Below are 26,690 nucleotides of genomic sequence, written 5' to 3' on the forward strand. Positions count from 1 at the left end.
GTTGCTTAGGTCTTTCCTTGTCTCTCATGACCTTGACATTTTTGAAGAGGACTGATTGGTTACTTTGTAACACGCCTCTCAATTTGGGATCATCTGATAGTTTCTCCATTCCTAGCCTTTTAGTTGACTGTTCTGCATATACTTTGGTGTCCAGGCTGGGGATCCAGTGACAAAAATGGAAACTTCAAGTCCTAAGAAATTATCGACTCATTTCTGAGACTAGCCTGGCTGGTTATTATAGATCCTGGAGGTTAAGAATATAGTCTTCAGAGCCAGAGGACCCGAGTTCCATTCCTGGCTCTGAGACTTACCTGCTTGCTGTGTGACCTTGTGAATGTTACTTGACCTCTCTGTGCCTTGATGTGCTCACCTACAAAATGGGAATGATCTAGAATTGATTTCTTAGGGTGCGGGTGAAGATTAAGTGAGTTAAGGCACAACGTACCTAGAGCAATGCCTTGCACAGAGTGATCACTGAGCATCTCTTAGCTGTTACCATGGCTGCATCCTCAGGAACCCCACCCCAAGTCCGGGTCCAGTGACCTCCTGATGTCACTCCTCAGATCTGCACATTCAGGCATGGCTCTGACCACAGTGATGAGTTTGCAGCAGTGCCCTGGGGTTTGGGAACACAGTCTTCATGTCCCATCTAGAAAACCTGTTTCCATGATAGGATGTTGAATCTGGCCTGCCAGGGCCACATGCAAGTTCAGTCTCCAGGGCCTCCTGGCTGTGTGCTTGTTGCATCCAGATGCCCTTTCTGTCCTCTGCTTTTCTGCCCCTTTTGTTCTACATTCCCCTGGTGGCATCCTGTCTTCACCTTGTTCCTCTGAATTCACACAAGGCAGGGAGGCAGTTGGATTGTACACCCAGCTTCTCTAGAAGGACTGGCTGGGCTTAATTCCCATCCCCACACTTAAAAATTTACTTAGCTCTCTGTGCTTTATCATTATTATTATTATTATCTCTAAAAGGGCTAATGTTAGTAATTATTACCGTTAAGTTGACCGAGGCTTAAACATTCTGTGAGTCACCACTGTAAATGTTACCCCTATTGTTCTATTTAATCCTCATCACATCTGTGTGACATAACTATTTGCATGATCCCATTTTACAGATGAGGAAACTGAGAAGCAGAAAGTTTAAGTAGCTTGCCCGAGATCACAGAGCTAAGATATAGAGCAGTCGGGATTCAAACCCAGCCTGGCTTTGGAACCCAGATTCTTGCTTAGTAGGCCCATGGCCACAAGGGGTCTCAGAGGGTTTCTGCGGGGGTTAAATAAGATCATCTGTGTAAAGCACTTAGCAAAGTGCCTGGCTTAGAGTTAATGCTCAGTAAACTTTAGCTATTATTAATCCCATGATCTGATTTCTGTGGCTCCTGGTTCACATGATTCTGGGACGCAGCTTCTCAGTATTTGTTCACGGACCTGGTGCTCTGCACATTTGAGCGGTGGGCAACTGGCCCAGTCCCCAGACCAGTGTACCCTCTACCCATGCTGTTTTGGCCCTATAGCCCCCTGCATAGCCGATGGGATCATCCACAGCCCCCTACCTTGATACAGCTGAGCCTCCTGTCCTCTTATCTATTTCCAATCTACTCAGTTTCTGGTGTTTTCACTTTTCTTCTGCTTAGTTTCCCCTGGTACCTCCAACCTTTGCTTTTCTTCTCTGTCCCTGGTTTTTCGGGCTTCTTGCCCTCACCCACAGGCTGGCCTCATGCCTGCCCCAGACCCGCTGCTTCCTGTCCCCATGCTGGGTCCCTGGGATTTGTCGTGTGGCACAGTCTGGTCCAGGTCCTTGTGACTGGCCCCCCTGCTGGGTCTGCCCAACTGAGAAGGGGCTGTTCTGGAAATGGCAGTCCTTGGCCGTGGGCCTCGAGGGCTGAAAGAAGGGATTCAAGGAGAAAAGAGTACAGAAGGACAGCTGCAGGAGGGACAGGCGGGAGGCGGCCAGCATTTTGTTCTCTGGTCCCGGGACGCCCTTTCCCTCATTCTGTGACTGGAGGCCCTTCGTGTTGCCCTGCGCTCTGTGCCAGCCACTGTGCATGCGAGGAGGCCTTCGCCAAGCCCCGGACACAGCCTAGGTGCTGCTTCGATGGGTCCCGGTGCTTCTAGACCCCGCAGGCCTGAATCTCTGACCGCGCTGTGAGGCGGGGAGACGTCCTAGGCAGAGTCCGGGTGCTCCAGCCAGACTGCCTGGGCTTTCATCCCCAGCTCCCAGGTGCTAATGAACTCAGGCAAGTTCCTGAAATCCTCCAGGCCTCAGTTTCTTCATCTGTAGAATGGAGCCCTAAGGGCACCTTCCTCACAAAGTGGGACCTGAGACTCTGCATTGGCATCTCCCAGGGGATACTTGCTTAAGCGTCCTTTCATTAGCAAGAAGTTGGGCACATTAAGGGAGCTCATTGGACTTCTGACAATTCGGTAAAGAATGAAAACTACAGAAGTGATGCCTCTGGCGTCATTGACATGGTGCCTCTCCGAAAGCCCTCAAGTGAGGTCACGGAGTCTTCCTTTGCAAAGATTGCTAGGCATCTTTGCCAGATTCTGGGACTGATTTGCTGGGACTAAGAGAAACAAGGTCACAGGTTCAAATCCAGCTTCTCAGGAGACCAGGCGGCTGTGTTTGCTCCGAAGTTGTAGACTGTGTCTCAGTAGCCATCGGCCACTGTAGTCATACAACAGGGCGGGTGAGGGAATGAGACGGATCCTCGGGAGACCGAGGGCTGAGGTTTGCTGACTTTGCCACCCAGTGAGGGCGTGGTGCAGCAGGACTCAAACCCATGCTTGGCCGGCTAGAAGATCTGTGCTCTCGGTAACTGAGCCCCATGTGGTCAGGATCCAGGCAGACGATAGAGCCTCACCACAGGGGTGAGCTGGGTGCTCCATGAAATGAGAGATGATTTCAGGGGGCACAGGAGATGACTAGAGGAGCACTGATGGCAAATTCAGGGATGTCACATCATATGGTGAGAGGGTCATTTCCTTTTTGAATTCTTTAAACCTTTTTGATTAAGACAAGGCTTAAACAGGTGCTGCTGTGTTTTGCTGCTGACCCCAAACCTTTCAACTTCCCTTTAAATTTGTGTGTGTGTGTGTGTGTGTGTGTGTGTGTGTGTGTACACAGCATGCTTAGTATGGAGCCCAGTGCGGGGCTTGAACCCACGACCCTGAGATCAAGACCTGAGCTGAGCTGAGATTGAGAGTTGGATGCTTAACCGACTGAGCCACCCAGGCGCCCCTCAACCTCCCTTTTAAACAGAGAGGGGGCAGGTGGCAGAAGACTCAGCAAGCAGACCTAGTTAAAAGTCATTGAACGTGTTCTTGGTCATGCGCATTTTCGTGACCCCCCCTTCTAGTTGTCGGTGCTACTGGTTTTCCATGGATTGAAGTAATGCAGAAATTCCTCTAGGGATGCACACGTTTAAGGACAAAGGATTGGTTAGCGTTAAGCACTAGTAAGTAACGGATAGCCGAGATGGCATTCAGATATGGCAAAAATAGCTGTGTGGCCTCTGTGAGTGACCCGGGCGTGGGAAATGCTGTGACAGACCGTGAGGACGGTCCAGCCTGATGCCTGATAGCACGTGGTGCACACGCAATAAATGTCATGGACAGAGGAAAGGGGGAGGGCAACTCTCGCTTCTGACATGGGAGTAGGAGAAAAGAAATGAGCCATTTGCAAAGTGGATGAGACAGACTTTCCCTTGAGAGTTTGGGCCTGGACTTCGCTTGTTCTCGAGGCTGATGGATCCAGTAGGGGATGGAGAAAATGAAGTTGGCGGTGGTCCTCGGTGAATCAGAGGGCGAGTGCCGGGAATGGAGCATGGTTCTCAGGGTCAGATTTTGCAATGAAGGGGGCAGCTCCAGATGAGGGGAAGGGATTTTCCCCGAGGTCGCCTGGCCACTGTGTGACTAGTGCTTTCAACTGTCTCTTGGCCCTGCACAAGGCCCTGTGAGCTACAGAGGAAGAGAAAAAAGTAAATAATCATCTCCCAGTTCAAGGAGACCCAGGCTATGCTGTACGATTTTGCCCTCAGACAAGTACCATTTGGAAGGTAGATAGCCTGGGTCTCCCATGACAGAGTCAGTCAGAAAGGTCCCCCAGGAGTGACAGGCCCTGTATCAGTCAGCTCTCACCAGGTTATGTTTCTGTAATAACAAGCCCCAAATCTCTGTGGCTTGCAGCTACAAAGTCTCCTTCTTGTTTCTGTTACATCTGGTTGCAGGACACCGGTTGCAGGTGTCCTCCCTGTATCCCCCATGCGGGACCCTGGCAGAAGATGCAGCCCCGACCTGGGTTGTCCCTCTCTTGTAGCAGAGAGAGGAGAAGAGCCATGGCAGAACTATGAGAAGGTTCTCGATGCTGCTTCTGGGAGAGATCATGTGTTCCTTCTATTCTGTGTTGGTCTGGGTTCCTAGGAGAAGATTCTAGATCCTAGAAGTGGGGAAGTGGAAGGCAGCCAGGTGAAGGCAGGGTGTCAAGTCTGCTACCAGTGTGGGCAACTCCTGTTTAATCCCATGGGAGAAATTCACAGAGATGGGACAAATCATAAGCTCGGTTGAATAAGGGAGCTGGTATATTTACACATCCAAACGTGCCCATCATCGACTGAGGGTTTTAATTCCCCAGCACTTCCGGCCTGTGTGGGGGCAGAGAAGCCTGCTAGCTTCTGAGAAAGTCCACAGGCACAGAGACGCAGTGGCTGGCAGGTGGAAGGTGCTGGAGTGAGAAAGGTGGGCGGGGCCACCCCGAGCATCTGCCACATGCTATTGGCCAAAGGTAACTGCAAGGCAAATCATGTGTTTAGGGATGAGGGAGGTATACTCTTCCTTCAGAGGTGTCGCAAATATCTGGGGACCAAAGCACAAGTTGCTGCAGGTCGTGAGCCCTGTGTAGGTGTGTGGCAAACTCTTCAGTCAGCAGTGTGGGTAAGGCCGAGAGCCACCACCGAGGTAGACCAGGAGCCTGACCTCAGCATCACTGACATCTTGGGCTGGATAATTCTTTGCCCTGGAAGGGCTGTCTTGTGCATTGTGGGGTATTTAACAGCATTTGTGGACTGTGCCCACGAGGTTCTGGTAGCACCTCCTACCACTAGTTGTGACAATGAGAAGTGCCTCTAGACATTGTCACATGTCTCCTAGGGTGCAAAACTGCTCCCGTGGAGAACCCCAGACATAGATCATACACGCGTTGCTAAATCCCAAATAACTGAAATAAATTGTGGGTTCCTGGATAGAGTAGCTCACAGCCTAATGGAGGACCTTGTGTTGCAGTGGTTCAAACTATGTAAAGAATCCAGAAATAGAGCAGGAGTGGGAGCCGTCTGTTCTGCTGAGGGGAACGGATGGTCAGGGAAGGCTGTATGGAGTCAGAGATAGCTAAGCAAGGGTTTTTTTGTTTGTTTGTTTGTTTTAAAGATTTTATTTATTGCAGAGCACCTGGGTGGCTCAGTGGGTTGAAGCCTCTGCCTTCGGCTTGAGTCATGATCCCAGGGTCCTGGGATCAAGCCCTGCATCGGACTCTCTACTCGGCAGGGAGACTGCTTCCCTTCCTCTCTCTCTGCCTGCCTCTCTGCCTACTTGTGATCTCTCTCTGTCAAATAAATAAATAAAATCTTTAAAAAAAAAGATTTTATTTATTTGAGGGAAGAGTGTGGGGGGATGAAGATCAGAGGGAGAAGGACAAGCAGACTCCGTGCTGAGCTCAGAGCCTGATGCGGGCTCGATTTCACGAGTCAAAATCAAGAGCCGGATGCTCCACTGACTGAGCCACCCAGGGGGCTGCTTGAGCAAGGTTTTGAAGGATGAAGCGTTTTCCAGGCGAGTCATCACCGTACACGGAAGGTGAATACAGTCTGACGACCGGAGTGACTTGGGAATGCTGGAATAGCTGCTGGGAAGTGCTGACCACAGGGTCCTCTCACGCTCAAAGTGGGGCTGCAGGACGGTAATTAAACCAGCTTACCACGTGCTCGATCGTGTGCGAGGAGCAATGCCAAGGGCTTTGCGGCTCTTAGAGGAGGTGCTCAGTGGCACAGATACAGCTCCCCCTGAGAGAGACCAGAAAGGCCATTGCTCTATTATCTTGGTCAAGAGAGAAGACCGGGGATTCCTAGTCTCCGTTGGCTTCATTTCTTGTACCATCCACTGTGTTATTCTCAGCGCAGCGTCACACAAAGAAACTGGACACACTTTCGTTATTAGCCTCTCTGCCTCAGTTTCTACATGAGTTACATGGGGATCAGCAGGTTTTCTCTCTTGCCAGCCTCATGGTCTGGCACCAACCAGACAATGAAACTACCAAGTGTTGCTTGTGAGTTCGGCTGGATCTGGTCTCAGTCCTGCTGTGTCATCCACTGGGTGGAGACATCTCTGACTCCACTTTCTCATTTTCCCACCTGTAAGATGGGCATAATACCATTATATACATATATATGTGTATATATATATTTATGTTATGCTATATAATATTATAATAATATAATGGGTATAATACCATTATTATATTACATTATATATACCATTATATATATTATATTATATATACCATTATATATTACATTATATATAATACCATTATATATTATATTATATATAATACCATTATATATTATATATTATATTATATTGTATTATAATACCATTATATATTATATATTATATTATATTGTATTATAATACCATTATATATATAATCATGGGATTGTCTGGAGGACTCAACTGTGTGATGCCTGCAGGCTCTCAACCCTGCCCCTGGCACATAGTAAGCATAAATGACGGTCATGACTGCAATTATTACAAAATAGATTGAATTTGCAGAATAGCTCACTTGTATCGAATGCATGCTATGCTCCAGGCACCGTCGGACTTAGGGGTCTGTGTATATTAACCTATGAGTACAACAGGTACTGTGATTATCTCCATTTTGCATAAGGAGAAACTGAGGTACAGAGAAATATGTACAGCTTGTGAGTGGTACTCAAATGCCAGCAGACCATCCTAGTAAGAAATTGCCTTGTTGGATTGTCCAGTGCCTGGCGTTTCCCTATAATTTCTAAAGAGATCAAGGGTCTTGTTATCGAGTTCCTTTCACCAGATTTTCAGAGCCAAGTTAGCCATTCTGGGTAAATGAACTTTTCTCCCTGTTGGCGGAAGGTCCTTAAACACATACAGAATATTAATAAGAGGGTGAGTGGAGATTTATTTTTAACCACAGTATCTGAGCTGGCTTCTCAGTGCACGTCGACTTGGGCAAATGAAGACTCACCCCCAACTGACCCCTTCCAGAAACGTCTGTGAGAGCAACACAAAGGGGAACTTTCAGCTGCTTATCTTCCCCTACGGCTCCCACCCATGGCCACCCACAGCCCCCCCAGAGGCCAGCCTCCTGCACACCGGCCCCAGAACAGCCAGGCCTTTGTCTCCTCTCCCTCTGGGTCGGGGACACCCATGGTGCTCTTGGTGTCGGAGGGAGCAGAAGGAAGGAAAGATGGGGGTGCTCCTCTTGTTCAAAGGGGGCCTACTAGGGGCCGAGACCATGGCTGGGGTTTCTCGGATCTCTTCAGCTCGGGCCCTGGTTCCAGGCCTGGGCAGCCCTGCGTCCTGGGGCATCACACTCTCCCTCTCGCGGCCGCGTCTATAAGGTGGAGATGAGAGCCCTGTGCAGAGCGGGGCTGGGAGCTCTCAGCCCAGAGCACTGGCCAGGGGCGTGCCTGGAAGGCTGGTTCTTCTGCTGGTCCCGTGCAAGTGCAGTGAGATCTGTGGGAGATGCCCCCGTGGGGACTGGCATCCTGTGGCCCTACCGCCTGAAAGGGATCCTCAGGGGCCCTCTGGTTCTGGATCCCGAATTTGTCTGAAACTCTCTGACGAGCCCCTGTTTTACAAATGACCCAAACTCTTGGCAACCCAGAAGAAGCGGTCTCTGTCGCAGCCTTGTTCTCGTTAGCGTGTCCCATGCTCCAGCTGGGCCCCCTTCCTCGCTGCCAAGGAACAGCCCGCGGCCTGCCTCCCCCTCAGGCATCCACGGGGCTGCAGCAGCCTCAGAACATTCTGAGGCAGAATGGGAGCGCTGCGCCGGCTACGTCTGACTAATTGAGTGGTTGGTTGTTTGCTCCTCATGACTCTCTGGAGACAGACTTGTACCCGCCGTGCCTCCCCCAAGCCCACCCCCACCTCCCCTCCTTCTCATCCCTTGTCACATATTTGTGCCTTGTGGTGTGCCGTTTCTACTGAGGTAGTAACTCCAGGGAGAGACAGGGCTGTAGGGCGGCCATGGGCACAGCAGCAGGGCTGGAGTCCGAGCTCTGCCATTGAGCCACTGTGTGAACTTGGGCAAGTTACCCAGCCTCTCTGTGCCTTCTCCTGAAAGGAAGAGAGGGGAGTCATAGTCGTGCCTGCTCTCTGGAGTTGTGGAAGGATATAAACAGGCCAGACACCTGGAAGGCCCCCCCCTCGAATGGGCCCGGCACATAGGGAGTCCTCCATGAAGGTTAGTCAGTGTTACTATCCTACAGGGATAAATGTCACCAAGACAGGATGTAGGTGTGGCAACTAGAAGGACGTCAACATAGTAGTCCAGGTTCCGAGGAGAGCTGAGATCTTGCTGTGGACTCTGCTGGCAGCTCTCAATAGCAGGGCTGTTCAGAGGACATTAAAGGCTCATAAAGGCAATGACTGCTTTGCCTAAGAAATATTCACGGGATGGGGAGCCTGGGTGGCTCCCTTGGTTGAATAACTGTCTCTTGATCTCGGCTCAGGTTTTGATCTCAGGGACATGAGTTCAAGTCCCATGTTGGGCTCCCTGCTGGGTGTGGAGGGTACCTAAGAAAAATTAAAAAAAAAAAAAAAGAAATATTTGTGGGACCAATCAATAATGGTGATAATAAATAATCATAGTTACCATGTGTTGCATGCATTTATATGTATGCTGACTCATTTAATTTTCACAACAATCCTATGAGATAGTATTATTACTATTTTGAATGACATATTTGAGGCTCAGAGTTGTTAAATAATCTGCCCAGCAACACCTAATTCATGAATTGAGAAGTGGCACTCTTGTCCATGGGACTGGTATTCAAATCTATCTCAAAACAAGTCGATCTTCCAATTTATGTTTAATTAGAAGACAAAATAGAGGTTCCTCAACAAAACCCATGAATAAAGTAAGCTGTAGAATGTTTAGAATTTAAGCATAGAGAAAGGATTGGAAGGCCAGAATATCTCTGGACCTTAAAAGGAGTAGGTTTCTTTCATTTACATTGGCAACTAGAAATTAAAGACCCAGTACTTTGATGGGTGTGGGTTAAATGTCCGGGAGCAAGGCTGCCAGGGATGAAGTTGTTAGTGGTCATGGGTGCCTACAAGGCTGGAAGATGGCGGTGAGGAGGTAGCCGAGAAAGGATCGTCGGGTAACTCAGCAACTGGCTCAGGGCTCTGTGGGCAATCTGTTGGGAGAACTACATGGAAGCTGCTGTAGTTCTTGCTTAAGGAGAGGAAAGGGACATCCGAGAGCCAAGATGATCCTGATGCAGTCTTTGACTCCCATAATTATGCAACATTCAAATAAACACTTAGCGACCTTGAGCTTTCCAGCCAACTGACAATAGTCAGTAGGACAGTGTGTTACTCCTTTGACATCAGAACATGGGCTAGGTAAACTTTAAAGCACCTGACAGATTTTCCTCTGAGGTACAGCAGGACCGGGATGGAAGACAGAGCTGGCTGCGGCGCTAGGGGGCCAGTGCGTTCCTGGAGAGGAGATTACGGTCAGGTCAGAAATCTTGGGTAGGGTGGGGGTGGGCAGGGAGGGGCAATGGGAAGAAGGAACTCACCATACTCCTGGAGAAAAAGGAGAAATGGGAAGGTAGCACAACAGGTTAGTATAAAACATTCATTACAGCCTCCTTCGGTATGACAGTTAGCAAGGACGCCTGCTTTTCCTAAGGACTGAAGTAATGGGAGCTTCCTCTCTCGAATCAGCTTCTCTCTAGACATGTAGTTTTGGAGAAAGGAAGAGTAACCACTGGGAAGCGTAATTGATTTATCAGAAGAGCAGTTGGCTCTGAAAGGACTTAGGATGGTGAGTAAAATGCACAGGACCTTGTACCCCCATGCCCAGTAATGAACAGGCACTGGGATGCTTCTTGATGAATGTGTATTGAGTGAGTCAATGAATCAAAGCCTGATATTTATATCTTCCCATATGCAATTTCCCCCCTTGAAATCTTGTTTAAGTAACACATCCATGAGGTGGGTAGTTATGCGTTGAAAAAGTTGTCTCTTTTACCCAAATCATCAAAATTATCAAAATTGTCAAAATCATTAAATCATCAAAATCCAGATGGAATTTCATCTTGAAGAACTTCAGCACCCAGAAGTAGAGGATCTCATCCTTAATGAGTACATCTTCTGCATTCAACCCCAGACTCTGCCTAGAGGTTCTAATGGTCCCTGTGTTCAGCAATTACTGCTGAAGAAACTGGTCCAGATAAAAATCCATGGGGAAAAAAAAAAAAACAAACAAAAAACCATGAATCCCAGCTCCACCATTTCTACCCTGTGCGAAGCTATATTTCCGTTTGCAAGTACGGAATAATGCGAATGACTTCATTAAGATGGTACTGTTGACCCTTAGCCCTGCTGTAAAAGCTCTTGGGTCCGAATATTCAAAAGCAAACATGCACACGATAGTGCACTGTTACTGGTACTCAGTGTGGTGGAAAAGCCAGCAGGCTTGGTTTGCGTGGCGGGAAGGTATTTTCTGATATTGCTAAATACAGAAGGTATTTCGTACAACATTCTGCCCTGCGAGCCTGGTAAATGTTTCTCCTTCTTGCGGCACAGAGTGTAGGTGTTACAAAAACGATCAACTTCTTTCTGTTTCTTCCCTTTGGATTATTCCTTTTTATCCCTCCAGAGTTGGAGAGAAAATGACTGAATATCATTTGTATCCATCGAATGCTCCTTGGGAACAGGTGGAGGGTTTATCCGAATTGAGATAATATTCAGATACTCTATCCTTTTAAATGTCAATTTCTGTTTTCAGAAGCCCCAAAAGATGATTGAAAAAGAGTAATAAGCCAAATGAAGTAGAAGCTGCTGATAGCAAGAATTCAGGAAATCAGAAAGAATAGATCAAGTGTGGGAGAGTTGAATTTTGAGGGGAGGGCTTCCTGCATGGGCTCGGGTCTATGGCTGTTACCAAGCTGGGCAAAACACCATGGTTTTCCTTTTTTAAGATTTTATTTATTTATTTGGCAGACAGAGATCACAAGTAGGCAGAGAGGCAGACAGAGAGAGAGGAAGGGAAGCAGGCTCCCCGCTGAGCAGAGAGCCCGATGTGGGGCTTGATCCCAGCACCCTGGGATCATGACCTGAGCCAAAGACAGAGGCTTTAATCCACTGAGCCACCCAGGTGTCCCATGGTTTTCCTTTTTTACAATAATTCTTACTCTGTCCACATTTTGGCCCACGTCTCTTTACTATTTAAAACTAATTCCTCAAAGTTCCTTTGTTTAGAGGTTTGTTTTTTTTTAAAGGTTATTGATACTATGATTTAAAAATTCTTTATGCTCATTGCAGGGAATTGCTAAACTATTTAAAAGCAGGGAAAACAGTCACCTGTCATTCCATGAATCAGAGGTCATCACTATTAAAATGTGTTGTGTTATGGTCATAATATATGACCATTGAGATCTTTGTGCATACCTTTATCCCTTATACCTGCTTTTGAGGGTATCAGCTCCTCCTTTGTTAAAGAAAAAGGAACTTAGGAGCCCCTAGGTGGCTCAGTGGGTTAAGCCTCTGCCTTCAGCTCAGGTCATGATCTCAGGGTCCTGGGATTGAGCCCTGCACTGGACTCTCTGCTCAGCGGGGAGCCTGCTTCTCTGTCTGCCTCTCTGCCTACTCGTGATCTCTGTTAAATAAATAAATAAAATCTTAAAAAAAAAAACAAAGAAAAAGGAACTTAAGTTACTTTCCTATGAATTCGTGTTCTAAACTCCCTTCTTATGGCCACTCATACATCGTGTGGTACCTGCTTTATGTCCAACTTTATGGACATGCGCTAGGTTGCCGTATGCGAATACGGATAAGAAATTAACATATTTTAATATCTCTGCTGTACTTTACCACTGCGGTGGCATCATTTGCTTAATCTTTTGCGATGACTGAACTGGGTTGTTTCCACTGTGTGTATTTTATAGCAGCGCTGCAAATGACCATCTCTGTCTGACTTAAACTTATTTTTCTTGGAGTTTGAAGTTCCAGGCACCGTATTCCCAAGTTGGGCTGACCAGTTCTGTGAACAGAAAGGTTTAAAATATTTGTTACTGATTTCCGGAATGAATAAATCCAAATCAGTAGAGCTGCCCATGCCCACTCGTGTCGGTAGTGATATTTAGGAAGGATTATTGAAAGGAACTTTGGATCCTCTCAGATGGGAATCAGTCATTTTTCTTCTAGCTTTATGTTCAAGACTCACATTTACTCAAAAAGCGCAAAGCTGTTGAAATTCTCATTGTGCCCCTGACTGGTGATTTTTAATGGTGTGTGTGGGGGGGAAAGGCCCAATCCTGCTCCCGTGGGGGGTATAATCTAGTGGGGGACAGTGGACATTAATTCATCACACAGGTGGAATTGGGCAGTTAGACTTGGTCCTGGTAGGTCAGGGAGGCTTCTGGGAGGAAGCAGCATTGGAGCTCAGATCAGAGCAAGCAGGAGCTGTTGGTGAGGTGGTGGGGGTGCGGGGTGGTGGTGGTTGCATGGCTTCTCTGCATTTGTACACATGGCTGGAGGAGTGCAGGCCTCCGCAGTAAAGAGATGAGTGAACACGCCGTCTGTGCAGCTTCAACTGCTTCCAGCAGAAAGTTCTTAGCTGTTTTTCCTCCGCCCTAAATCAACCTCAGTTACAAGCTGCCCAAACAATGTAATAATAGTTTTTAAAGTGAAAAGAGAAACACCATGCAACCCAATTACAGAAATGTAAAAATGTTAAAAATTTTTAAAAAAGGGTATCTTAGAACCAAGGAGATAAAGTACCTAAATTCAAGGGTCAGTCTGGAAATTTCACAAATCCTCTAACCCAGCTGCTTGGCTCCTGTGGTCCTTTTGTGATTTAAGTGAAACCAGCTTGAAGCCTCATCTCCCATTCAGAGAGCTGAGAGAGTCTCTTCCCCTTCCCAGGGACCCCTGGCAGCCTGCCTTTCTCCAAGGCACTTCCCATGCGGCTGTCTCTGCTGACTTCTTGTTCTCCCCAGCATCACCTGCTGTTCAGGCTGCTTTCCACAAGGCACCCACCACCCCTCCTGCCCTGGGCTCCTGGGGAACATCTTGATCACCCCCCCCCACCTTCCCCAAGCTCCCCGCCCCCAAGACTGCAGACGCTGCTGAGGTGATCCAGGTTGCGGAAGATTCCAGCAGCTAAGGGACAGGGGTGGCTCGCCAGGCAGAGCAAAGCAGCCTGCGGAGTACGAGGACAGAACGTTGGAAAGTTGGGCGTTGCTGTTCTGAGGGCAGGACCACAGTGTTAAGTGGTTGAGGAAAGAGTTGGTGTGGTGGGGCAGAGATTTTCAAAGCCCAGCTCTGCCACTTACTGTGACACTTTGGACAGACCACTTCTCTTTCGGTGCCTCAGTTGCTTCCTCTGTCGGATGGGGATAAGATAAGAGTAGTACCTTCCTGATAGGATTCCTGAGGGTCTGGAGAACGGTGGTTCGAAGGATGTCTGGAGCAAGTGAGTTGTAGTTACTATCAACATTATTATTATTACTGTCAGTATTGTGGAAGCTCCCCTGGCCACTCCTTCCAGGTGGGACAGCCTTCACTGGCCATCATTTCACTCCACAGACTCCCCTCTGTACAGACAGGACCTCTTGCTCGCTGTTCAAACCCCTCCTCTGCCCCCCCCCCCCAATTCCCATTTATTTTCCTGCGGTGCAGTTCATCTCCCCCTAGGAGCTCACCCCCTAATCCCTGTAGTGAACCTTGTCCATTAAGGTGCATTACACAACAGGGACACCTCACTCCTTCTGCCCTGTCCCGCACATGCTGGGACATTTCATAGCCCTAGCTGGGGGCGGGGGACACAGACACACACACATACACCACACACACACACACACACACACTACTTGAAGGAGAGCCTGTGCCAGTCCTTGTGGAGAAATGAGCTGGAGGCCGGCTGGTCCCTCAGGAGGCAGGACTGGAGTGGCTTCTAGAAAGACAGGCTTGGCAGCGGGACAGGATGAAAATGCCTCCTCTCTGTGACCTCTGAGGCTCGGCCGGGCCAAGGCAGGAGTGGATAAAGAGCTAACCTGTCCTGCCTGCAGGCCAAAAATAGGCTGACTGCGTCACAGAGCTTTCGGTAATTAAACCTTCCCTCTGCAAAAGGCCACGCGCGGACTGGAAAGGCGCCATGGATGGGTTAAGGTAATTCACTCCCCACGCTGCCATTTTTCTCAGCATCAGAGGCAGGCTTGAAATCTGAGTCGTGTTAGATGGAGATGGAAATTCATAACCAGGGCACGATGTGGGAGCTGCAGAGTGAGGAGATCTGTGCCAATGATGAGACTTACAGAGGAAGTCGTTTTTTGTCTTTACTCTGAATTGTGTGGACTTTTTGGTGGGGGGGACGGTCCATCAGCTTATTTTTGTAACTGCTTTGGTTTCTTATTATCAAGGTTAATTTGTGTTTGTTATAAGAATCCATAAGGAAATAAAAACCATCCATCATTCTATCCCTTGACAAAACAGCCCCTGGGGACCTTTTGTGTCCTTTTTTTTTTTTTTTTTTGCATCTTTTTTTTTTTTTTTAAAGATTTTATTTATTTATTTGACAGACAGAGATTACAAGTAGGCAGAGAGGCAGTCAGAGAGAGGAGGAAGCAGGCTCCCTGCTGAGCAGAGAGCCCGATGTGGGGCTTGATCCCAGGACCCTGAGATCATGACCTGAGCTGAAGGCAGACGCTTTAACCCACTGAGCCACCCAGGTGCCCCTTTTTTTTGCATCTTGAGGCAAAGCACCATTTTTCTAAAATTGGACAATGTTCATGAAGTTTCTGTCTTGGTTTTTAAATGTACACACAAGGTACTCACAGTGATCTTGTAGTTCATGAAGTCACTAAGCGTTACGTGCAGACCAGTCCGTTTTTAGCTTCCTCACCTCATGGCCAGGTCCGAGTGGGGTAGAATGGCTGGGCCACGTGTCTGCATTGGTAGGAAAATGCGCTAGTCTGGAGTGTTTTTCAGACAGATATCCCAGTCCCAGCAGGAACTGTTGTGCCATCTGTGAGACTGGAGATGTGCTGGTCGCTCCAGCAGGTGGAAAGGGAGTGCAGAGTTGCCCGGGCTTCCCTGGGAAAGCATTACACAGTGAGTAGAGCAAAGTTTTTCTGGTTTGCCTTCTGTCTCTGCCACTAACTGGTTGCCTGACTTTGATTAACCTTCCTCCCCTCGAAACCTCAGCTTTCCCGCCTATCAAGTTGAACTAATGCTCACATCTGTGTCACTGGGTTACTGAAAGACAGTGTCTGACTCCAAGTCAAATACTCAGTAATTGTTAGTGATTATTTGTGTATTATGGTGATTAATTTCTCAAATGAGGACTGGATCTGATTCCATTGGATGACCGTTGGCAGATAGGTTCTCTTAGGAAGAATGGATCTCTAAAAGGAAACAGAAATGTTGGCAGCCTTTAGTATGGTTTCTCAGAGAGCTGGTGGGTTCAAGATCTAAGATGGTCAAAAGAATGAAATCTTGATGCCCTCTCCATTACAGTTTCCAGCATGAGTTTGAGGGGGCCTCTAACACCTGGTAGGAGTTCACTCACCCCCAGGGCTGGATCCAGACCAGAGACTCCAGCCCTAGCCAGGCATTATCCCAATCAGGCTCGACAGGGCAGGTAAGAGTATTGGAATAAATCATCAAAAGGTTGGCTGCTTCAGCCGAGATTTTTAGAGCACTAAATCAAAAAGCTGGGATCAAATTTTACCCCGGTTTGCATTTTTGGAAGGCTCTCCAGGTGCCTGGGGTTGAGATCTGGCTCAGGTCAGGAGCTGGGAAGCCATGGAGGTGTTCTGTTGGAGAGCCAGCCCTGCATTCCCGGCAGGACCTTGGGTCACTTTCATTCTTTGCTTTCTCTCTCCATCTGGGAAGAACATTTGTGCTTTCGGGGCTGTGAGGATTAGAAAAGTTGGAGTGTCTGATGGGCCTTGCACCATGCCAGACGCAGTGTATGCTCAGGAAATGTCAGTGCTACCTTCCACCCCCCCCCCCCCCCATCCTGCAAGATAAGGGCAAGGTAGAAGAAGAGAGGCTCTCTTGGTGGTTTCATCTACAAATAAGGAACCGGAACAAGGAATGTTCAGGTGACTCAAAGCCCTGCTCAGTCTCTGGGAGATGTCCTCTTATGATCTGAATCCATGTGCATTTCCTAAAAACCAGGAGTGAGCCTCTAGTATTTCCTAACATCTTGGCAAATAGTTATTGAGTTTATACCTTGTGCCAGACACTGTGTAGAGCCTGGCACCGTACTGACCCTGTTGAGGGTTTCATCTCCCAGAGGACAGAAATGGAGGCTCAGACATCAGGAGACTCACCCCAGATTTCTTAGCTGGTAAGTGGTGGAAGTGGGATTTGAACCAAGGTCTCGCTGCCTCTAGAACCCATGTTCATGTCCATCCCAGGTATGTGGATCTCTAACAATATAGGATTTTGGTCCCCTGCTGGAAAAGATAGTGTGCAAGCAGACCAGAATGGCCTTTTCAGCTGCTGAACAGTGAGCCCCTGAGTCCAAGGACTGTGTGTTACCCACTCTGTCCACTCCCAGGGGGGCAGCTGATAGGACATTGGGGATAGATGAATGTACTGGAAATCTAAGCATCTGGGTCAGGCCTCCTTTAAAATGCAGATGTGCTAGGAGGAGTATGTGCATTAGAGACTTTTCCTGCTATGGAGACATGAGGGCTTCCCTGGTCTCTGGGGGCCTGTCTGGAGTAAAGGGCACTGGAAATCTAGGAGGACCGGGCCTTGCTCCTTTTTATTTTCCCATGAAGCAGGGAGAGAAAGAGGAGCCCACCTGAGGCGGGCTCCTCCAGGCTGCACGAGAAAGAGCCACCTAAATACTTGATTTCCAGATCCTGGGCATTTGCCAGACAAGGTCTGATGGTGTGGAGACCACATAAAGAACCCGTGTTTCTAAGGACTCATGGACAATGGCTGCTTTATCCATCTCTTTAGTTTCTTGTTCCTGGTGGCCTGTGGGCCTTTGATTCCCTTGGCACTTTTGATTTCTTCCGATTCTCCTTTTCACGTGGCCTCGGCTTTAATTTTATTTTTAGGGAGAGTGCGTGTATGTGGCGGGGGGAGGGGCAGAGGGAGACAGACTCCTAAGCAGGCTCCATCCTTAACACGGAGCCCAGCCCGAGGCTCGATCTGATCTCAGGGCCCCCTAGATCATAACTTGAGCCGAAATCCAGAGTCAGATGCTAAACCAACTGAGCCACCCTGGTGTCCTTGGCCTTGACTTTTAATCTTTATTTTCATCTGTCTGACCTATCCCTTATTTGGGGCCCCAGGCTCCTGCCGCATCCCCCCCCCAGTTCGTGTGTCTGACTCTAACCTCACTCCCTGCAGTTCCCAGGCTCACTTCCAAGGATGTTCCTCCTGTTGCTCAGCTTTGCCTTTCCCTTCCTGCCTGTGGGCTGTGTTCTCCGTTCTTCTGCCCCATGCCTCTGCTCCCCTTCTCTCTCCCCATTCAAAGTCAGCCTCTGGTTTCCAGACTTCCCACATGTGCTTCTCCTCTGTGACTCTGTCCCAAACTTTTCCTTCAATTTCTTTGTCTTCATAGTCCCAGTAGCAGTGATGTGTGTCTGTGTTGGTTCCTTTGGCAATTTTGTATCTCCTCTTATCCCTTCTTAGAGCTTTTGTTATTCACCTTTCTTTTTATTAACATAAAATGTATTTTTTGCTTCAAGGGTACAGGTCTGTGAATCATCAGTCTTACCCAATTCACACCATTCACTATAACATATACTGTCCCCAATGTCCATCACCCAGCCACCCTATCCCTACCCCCCACCCCCCAGCAACCCTCAGTTTGTTTCCTGAGATTAAGAGTCTCTTATGGTTTCTTTCTCTCCCAGGTCCCATCTTGTTTCATTTTCCCCCCCCTTCTCCCCACGACCCCCCACCTGCCTCTTAAATTCTTCATATCAGAGAGATCATATGATAATTTTCTTTCTCTGACTTACTTATTTCGTTCAGCATAATACCCTCTAGTTCCATCCATGTTGTTGCAAATAGCAAGATTTTGTTTCTTTTGATGGCTGCATAGTATTCCATTGTATGTATATGTGTATATATACATATACACATATGTTTATACCTTGTGCCAGACACAAGGTATATGTGTATATATACACATATACATACATATATATACATATATATATATACACACCCCACATCTTCTTTCTCCATTCATCTGTTGATGGACATCTAGGTTCTTTCCATAGTTCAGCTATTGTGGACATCGCTGCTATAAACATTCAGGTGCACGTGCCCCTTCAAATCACTACATTTGTACCTTTAGGGTAAATACCCAGTAGTGCTATTGCTGGGTCATAGGGTAGTTCTATTTTCAACTTTTTGAGGAACCTCCATACTGTTTCCCAGAGTGGCTGCACCAGCTTGCGTTCCCACCAACAGTGTAGGAGGGTTCCCCTTTCTCCGCATCCTCGCCAGCATCTGTCGTTTCCTGACTTGTTGATTTTAGTCATTCTGACTGGTGTGAGGTGATGTCTCACTGTGGTTTTGATTTGTATTTCCCTGATGCTGAGTGATGTTGAACACTTTTTCATGGATTATTCACCTCTTAGACCATAATATCTCATCTGTTTGCCCTCCTCCCCATCCATTCTGGTGTTTATAAAATGCGGTGTTTCAGTCTTATCCACTGAGTATCTCCTCAGTGTAGGGCATCCTGCTGAGGGCCAAGGACAGCCAAGAGGAATATTGGGTCTGCTCATCACAAGGAAAGACCCTCAGAGTGAGAGTCTATTGGCTTAGCCCAACTTTAGATGGTTCTTTCAACAATCCCAGAAAAGACCAAGGCAGGCATACATCTGCCTTTTTGTATCACGTGTCATCTTTTTGTAAAAGCAGATGTCTGAGGAATGCTTTGGCATCTGCCTGGGTCCATAGGCCCTCTCCTAGTGAGGCTCAGCATGTGCATTCCAGATTCCATTGGCTGTGTTAGTAACATTGCCTCCTGGGGAGCTGTGCTGGAACACAGTCAGGGCCCAGACCTGTCACAGGGACTTTGGCACAGGGCACAGTCAGGATGGAGGGCTGGCTTCAAAGAAAAAGGCCCTTCCTGCCGCTTCCAAATGCTCAGGGCATCTGGCTCCTTTGTCGTCAATTTTTCAGGAACAGATGAGTTTGATCATTCGCTTAACAAACAATTTGCTGAGTATCGTAATCTCTGTTTACTCAGTGACCACCTGGCATAGTGCCTAGCACAGAAATAAGTGGGACTGTCTCTGGACTACGTGAATCCACATCAAGGGAAAATCAACGCAAATTACTGGAAGCAGGGATTGCAAATATGGGCGCCTATGTGGCCACCCCTCAGGTTTGTGTCCATGGCAGGTACTGCTAGTTGATCATAGCGCTCGTTCACTTTGAGTGTGGATTCAGCTTCAGAATCCATCGTAACCCGTTGTTTGGGGCAGGGAGCCTTCATGGATTGGACTGCGCCCATGGGACGAAAGCGGATTGGAAGCACTCTTGTCCTGATGGTCGTTGACAGGCCACTGAAATAGAAGGAAGAGGGCTCAGGAGGGCCAGTGCATTGAGTAGCCACAGCTGGCCAGAGCAGACTGTGAGACTCCTTTCGTGGGGGTGCTTGACAGGATCAGTGCTGTGGGGATGTCCCCCAGCATTGCTCCTGGGGACCCCTTCGTGCCCCTTCTTCCCCCTCATGATGTTCTCCCGAGTTTCTGAGGGTTCTTCTTCCTCCTCCTTCCCCACAGAATGAGCTATGAGGCAAGATTCAACTCTCATTTCCTTTAAGATCTTTTTTTGTGTCCCTTGCCTCGGGTGGAGAGCTCAGTGGAGCGTCAAGTCTCAAGTCTCTGTCTACAGACACATCTCTCTGCCATGTCCAGATGCTTTCCTTTGGCCTCGGAGCATGGATCGGAGCCTGTTTGCCTTTCCATGTCCCCGTGGTTTCTGTTCCTTGCCTGCAGAAGTGGCATCTGCTGCAGGCATGTGGCCTTCCTCCAAGCTGGGGGTCAGTCACGTGGAGTCCTGCCCGCATGCCTGGCTCACCTATAGGCTCTTCCCTCTGCCTTGGAAGCCTCTTCTCTTCACCATCTGGTGAATATGGAGTCCTCAGCCAGGAGGCTCACAAAGGTGTGGAGGGTCTCCAGGAGGAGGAGCACCCCACAGAGAGGATAAGAGAGGGAACCTTCCCCGCTCTGTGTGGAGAACCCGGGGACAGTAGGAGCTGGGCTAGAAAGATACCCCTCAGATGAAAAGTGGTCATGGTTAAAATGCTTTAAGAACCTGGGTCTGGGGAATGCCTGGGTGGCTCAGTGGATTAAGCCACTGCCTTCGGCTCAGGTCATGATCTCAGGGTCCTGGGATCGAGCCCCACATCGGGCTCTCTGCTCAGCAGGGAGCCTGCTTCCCCCTTTCTCTCTGCCTGACTCTCTGCCTGCTTGTGATCTCTCTCTCTGTCAAATAAATAAATAAAATCTTTAAAAAAAAAAAAAAAAAGAACCTGGGTCTGGGTTTGAATTCTAGCTCCTCAGCTTAATAACTGAGACCTGGGGAAGTTCATTTCTCTGTGTCTTAGTTTGCTCATCTGCAAAGTGGGTCTTAAAATAATGTCACCCTTATTAAACAGTGGTTATGAGGTTTAAATGAGTACAAAGCACTTTAAAACAGTGCTGGCTGCAAGCATTGGCTGTTATTAGACATCCCAGGCTTTAACTGGTGATTCTCACTTTGGTTTTTATATCTTTCTGTAAATAAAGTGCATATTATTTATGGAATCTGAAAAGATAAAACAGAATTCTTTTTTTTTTAAGAGATAAGGAAAGAGTCTGGTAGGTAAGGGGGTCATAGTTGGCCCTCCCAGCCACTTGCCCTAGCCCCATGCACATACTTCTTTTAAAAATTATTTTATTTATTTGTCAGAGAGAGAGAGAAGGAAAGCATGAGCAGGGGGAGCAGCAGGCAGAGGGAGAAGCAGGTTCCCGAACCCTGAGCAGGGAGCCCAATGCAGGACTTGATCCTAGGACCCTGGGATCAAGATCTGAGTCAAAGGCAGACGCTTAACCAACTAAGCCACCCAAGCATCCCTCCCATGCATGTACTTCTTCGTGCATTGGTGTGGGGGTGATAAGTTTCTATGCCCCTCTCCCCTGTATGTCCCTGTTGATCTTCCTTGGTCCCAGAAGCCTCATAGCTGAGGCTCTAACCTTCCTGCGTGTTGTCATGGTTGGCACCCAACGAGTCCTGCAGGAACATTAGGGAACGAAACCAGCCAGGGTTCCTCCCCAGAGAAGATGCGATCAGCAGGCAATGCAGTAGCAGATGCGCGGGCTGGGGTTCTTGGGCCTGGGCAGCGAGCTCCGAGAGCAGGACGGTGCTGTGTCTCGCCAAGGGGAGAAAGGAGAGAGGGCAAGGTTGTGCTTGCAAAAGCAGGAGCAAAGTCCACACGTTTTATGAAGTGTTTTATGGCCAAGCTGCACTTGGAAGCCTGGTGCTTAGCAAGAATTATTAGGTGTGATGGTCTTAACATGAGATCTGGGGGTGGAGCAGGAGACGCTGGTGAGGTAAGCGGCATGGAGTGGGTTGCTTGGACTCAGCAGGCTGCTTCAGTTTATTCAGTCAGCCCGTTTATTGTTTTTTTAGAATTACTCCTATTACTTTTTGTTGTTGTTGTTCTTGAGGCATCCAAAACTCAGCTTAAAGATGCACCAAAACTATTTGTCAGTTACTTGCTCTCTGTCTGAAACAGAGCTGCTATGCACAATTGAATGGTTCAATTTTCTTAATTACCTTTGGGGACTAAAAGTGCCTCTAAGTCACTTCCAATTCGGGGCTCAGGAATCTGATCCAAGCAGGGTGCTTGGGACTGAAGAGACCCTTATCAGTACTGAGGGAGGGGCAGTGAGCCGAATGTGCTCCATGGGACCCTATGTTAATTTCTCAGGCCCCCAAACTGAGGGAAGGGCCTCCCATTCTTCTGGAAATTCAGAACCAACAGATTGTCTAAAGAGGGGATGTGGTCTCCTTTTTGTCTCTTTGACCCCCCTGAGGGGTAGCAGTGAGGATTCAGCTTTCTGAAGCAACAGTCTTCTATAGTTGGAGCAGAGTAGAAATTCTTAACCAGGGACCACAGATAAAGGGCTTCATGGGTCTTGAGTTGAAAGGAAATTTTTTCTGCAGATGCATTTTCAGGGGGATCATCCTTTAATTCCATCAAGAACACACTTGTGTGCAAATGGTGAAGAGATCCTTCTTGCTGTTCTTAGAAATAACTGGCTTGCTTCTGCCTCAGGGCCTTTGCACTTGTGTTCCCTCTCTCAAAATACTTTTCTCTAAGCTCCTACGTGGTCACCCTCACTTTCTTCAAGTCACTGATTAAAGTTCACCTTATGTAAAGCAGTATCCCATCGCCATCTTGTTCAACACCGTGTCATGTCATTGTTCTTTACAGAACTTATTGCCATAGGACATTAATTCTTTGTTTATTAGCTCCCAACTTAAGCTTCTGTTGTGTTCACTGCTCTTTTTGTTGCATCTAGAACAGTGCCAAGTTCAAAGTAGATGCTTGGTAGATATCTACTGAGCAGATGAGTGAATGAGCAAATTAATAACATTGACCATATTTGGTTCTTAGATATAAATAGAAGACAAGTGTCTGAGTTCTCAGTGGGATCACTTCTCGGCCATGTACCTTGGGTCCCAAATATTTGAAGTGCGGTGAAATGATCCCCGGAGCACTGCCATAGATGTTTTGGCAGGAGTCTTCTAGTGATTCCTCCATGTTGACACATCTGTCCGTTAATTTCATCAAACCTTTGAATACACCAGGTATGTGTGTGTATGTGTGTGTGTGTGCATGCATGCACACACACATACATGTGTATGAATGGAGAGGTCTCAATGCACAGATCTCACCACCTTCATTATTATGAGTTATTGCCTCCGTGCACAGATAATGCATTATCCCCACGTGCAGGTGGGCTGCTGCTATTTCTGACACATTGGTGAGCGTTCAGTGACTTGTGTGAGGCCTCACAATATGTCAGCGTTGGCAGTGCTGCAAGTCCCACTAGCAAGCTGTGGTCCCACCCTATAATCACAATATGCTGGAGAAGATGTCCCAGCGGGTGGACTTCTGTGACCAGGACCAGCTTGGGGCTAGTATTGTCTGATGCATGAGCTCCTCTGTGAATGGGAGGCAATTGCTTTTTTTCCTGATCCAGACAAAGTGGAGTTAAGACTATGAAAAGAGGTTCTGCATTTTCCTCTCAATTTAAAGGAAAGGACAAAAGGAACCACTGTCTTTTGGAAGTACATTCCTTCTGAGAGGGATAAACCCTGGTCTCTTCTGGACAGATTATGTGCTTTGCTTCTTTCTGAGCATAAACTTCATAATCATTTTGCAGAATTTATCTTTTGTTACTATCTGCATCGGGTAAGCTTGGAAGTAAATTTAGCACATAGAGCTAGTGCCTCCTGGTAACCTCTTTTACAAACAGAAGCTTCAGAGTCTCATCTTTTAAAAAGTTAGTGTTTCCTTGCATTAAAAAACAAAACAAAACACTGTCCTCTTCCAAAGATTGTTATTTTATTTTTTAAATTATTTTTAAAGATTTTATTTATTTATTTGACACACAGAGATCACAAGTAGGCAGAGAGGCAGGCAGAGGTGGAGGGAAGCAGGCTCCCCGCTGAGCAGAGAGCCCAATGCGGGGCTTGATCCCAGCACCCTGGGATCATGACCCCAGCCGAAGGCAGAGCTTTAACCCACTAAGCCACCTAGGTGCCCCTCTTCCAAACATTTTAGATGGCTTATTCATCATTATCAAAGGAAATTTTAATTATACAGTATAATAATACATGAACATAACATTGTTTTAAAAGTCAAAACTTACCAAAAAACCCTACACAAACATAAAAAGATCCCTTATATACTTAACTCTAACCAACTGAGCCACCCAGGCGTCCCTATATACTTAACTCTAAAACCTGATCCCATTCCCAGAGGTAAACTTCTGCAGTTTTTTGCTTCTTCCAGAATTTCTCCCCATGCATTATAAACGTGTATGTGCATGAAGAGTTCTTACTTATCTCTATTTTGGACATTTTTCCGAGTCAGTTCATATAGAAATGCATCATTCTTTTCAACAGGAACATAGTCTTCCATTGCATCAAAACGTACTCACACGGAACCAGCCAACCCCTTACTTGTTGGAAGTCTGGTTACTTCTCAGTTTTTACTGTTACAGATAATTCTGTAAAGAACAGGCAGCTCTGTGTATGCACACAGACATTTCTCTAGGACAGATTTTAAGAAAACTACATTTGCTGGGTAGAAGAGTATTGCAGATTGTTAATTTTGTTGGAAACTACCAGACCAACCCTCCTTCCAGCCTTACCGAAATAGACTCCTGCACTGAATTTTCTGTGCCCCTGCCAATCATAGATGCGATGATTTTTGAGAAAGTTTTGCTGATTTGATGTGCAAATGTGCTTTTAATTTACTTTGCTCTGATTTCTAAGGTGGTTAAGAATCTTTTTGTATGTTGCTGTATATTGGAGGTTTTTGGACATGGTTTCAAACATTTTCACTAATAGAACTGTTTCAGAAATGCCTCTCCTCCAGGGCAGATATGCAGTTGGTAGTTAAAGTGTTGAAAGACTTTCATACTTGTTGGTAAAGTGCCCCTGCCCCGAACTCAGTTCCCTGGCACGTCCCCCTGCCCCTCTGGTGCCTTGCCCGGACCTCCCAGCGAGGTAGCAATTAAGAGGTTAATATGCAACCTCACAGGTGACCTTCAGGACCCTGCTCTATTGCAAAATCAGCCTCTATGCCGACTGGCCCCCTGATACACCATTTACAAAATATTTCCATGAGTTCCTCCCAGACTCTCAACCGAATATACTCAAACTGTGTTTTATCCATTTAGCAGTTCGTGGCCTCCGAGATTCACAGTAACATCCTGCTGGTTTGCTTCTTGAACTGGGCCCTGTTCTATACGCTGATTTCCTAGGATTATGCTTACATAATTTCCTTTTGATCTTAGCCTGCACACTGTAATCCGAGAGGGCACGATGGGGGAGTAAGATGACCCTTACGTAACTTACTATGTAAGAGCGGGGGGACCTCACTCTCACTGGAGTGTCTGCAGAGTTTTCCAGGAAGTTTGAAAGTTCATTCTGGCCGAAGTTTATGCTGTCTTTCTGTTGGTTGAGTTCTTTAAAAAACATTCTTTTATTTCTGAAAGAGCCAAAGGGAAAGGGGAAAGAAAGAAGGGCAGTATTGCTGTTAACGGGGACAGCATGTTAGAGAAATGCATCTAATTAGACTCTACAATCCTCTTTCCGTGTGTATGGATAAGGAAACAGGCTGGAGGGATCAAGGCGCGTGCTGAAGTTCATTCAGTTAGAGAGCAGGAGCACTGACCTATAAAGCCCACCAGCTTCTGCCTCTGGAATGCACCTGTGCATGTGTGTATCTGGAGTGAGGGACATGGAGTGACTCAATCGTCTTGGACAGTCTGCTTTCTGTCCCATTCCCCTGAAGTCTTATACTTTGCCCTCTGGCAGCAGTAAGGTCGATGGGGAGCTCAGACCATTCCAAGAACTTCAAGTACCTTAGAGTCCGGGCAGACTGAGGCTAGCTCTTTGATCTCTGGGCCAGGAAAACCCTGTCCTGTCCCTGGCTGTGTGCAGATGGACCAGAGGCTTTGAGGCTAGAACTTTGGACTCCCCAGTGTGACCCTTTCACCTTTCCCTCTGAACCAGGCAGACCCAAAAGCAACAGGTCTCAGGTAACGTGTTTGCCTGGCACAAGCTGGGTTGAGTAGCTGCTTCTGTCTTAGGGAAGTGACATGTGAGCAGAGCTCACTGCTTCGTCAGTGGAACAAAACCCTAAAGGAAAAAGCTGGTCTAGGCAGCCCAGGGCAATGGGGTTCTGGTCATTTAACTTAAAGAGACCTTAGAAGGTACAGCGAAGAAGGATTTGTTGTTAAATATATTGGGGGGAATTCCCTCTTCTTTTTAATCCTCCCATTGAAAAAGTAATAAACACACATGGGAAAACACTCAGACTATGCTGAAGAGTACACAGGGATCGGTGAGTCCTGTCTCCCTAGAGATTCCTGTGTACTCATTCTTCCCCTCAGAGGTCACTATAATTAACAATGCCCTGTGGTCCTTCCAGAAATGTTATCTGTTATCTTTGAATGACAATTATGAGTGTGTATATTTCCTATGTATCTATCTATCTGTCTATCTCTGTCCATCGATCTGTCCATCCATCCTTCCATTTCAACTTGAGCTTAACTCTTATGGTTGCAAATCACTCAAAATTCTCAAATTCACTCTCTCTTGGTTTAGTGTGTTGGGACCAGTTACACTCCTGAGAGATCGTCTTAC

The 26,690-nt window shown here is 47.3% G+C and overlaps 1 protein-coding gene across 7 annotated transcripts in view; it reads left to right on the forward strand.

Annotated features, from left to right (window-relative positions):
- Positions 1–26,690, forward strand: part of SLC1A2 (solute carrier family 1 member 2) — a 144,772-nt gene that overhangs the window by 37,961 nt on the left and 80,121 nt on the right. The window contains exon 1 of one of the 7 annotated variants that reach the window (XM_059405750.1): positions 9,639–9,780. The exons of 2 other annotated variants lie outside the window; for them this stretch is intronic. Coding sequence is in view for 1 of the 5 variants with exons in the window: in XM_059405740.1 (XP_059261723.1) it covers positions 14,425–14,438 (14 nt within the window). In the remaining 4 variants the exon portion in view is untranslated. Of the gene's footprint in view, positions 1–9,638; positions 9,781–14,205; positions 14,439–15,360; positions 15,381–16,554; positions 16,624–21,816; positions 21,854–26,690 lie in introns of those variants that run through there. 4 more of the 7 variants (XM_059405740.1, XM_059405777.1, XM_059405760.1 and 1 more) reach the window with 4 other exon arrangements.

The sequence above is a fragment of the Mustela nigripes genome, chromosome 1 (genome assembly GCF_022355385.1).
Source record: "Mustela nigripes isolate SB6536 chromosome 1, MUSNIG.SB6536, whole genome shotgun sequence".
In the NCBI taxonomy this organism is placed as follows: Eukaryota; Metazoa; Chordata; class Mammalia; order Carnivora; family Mustelidae; genus Mustela; species Mustela nigripes.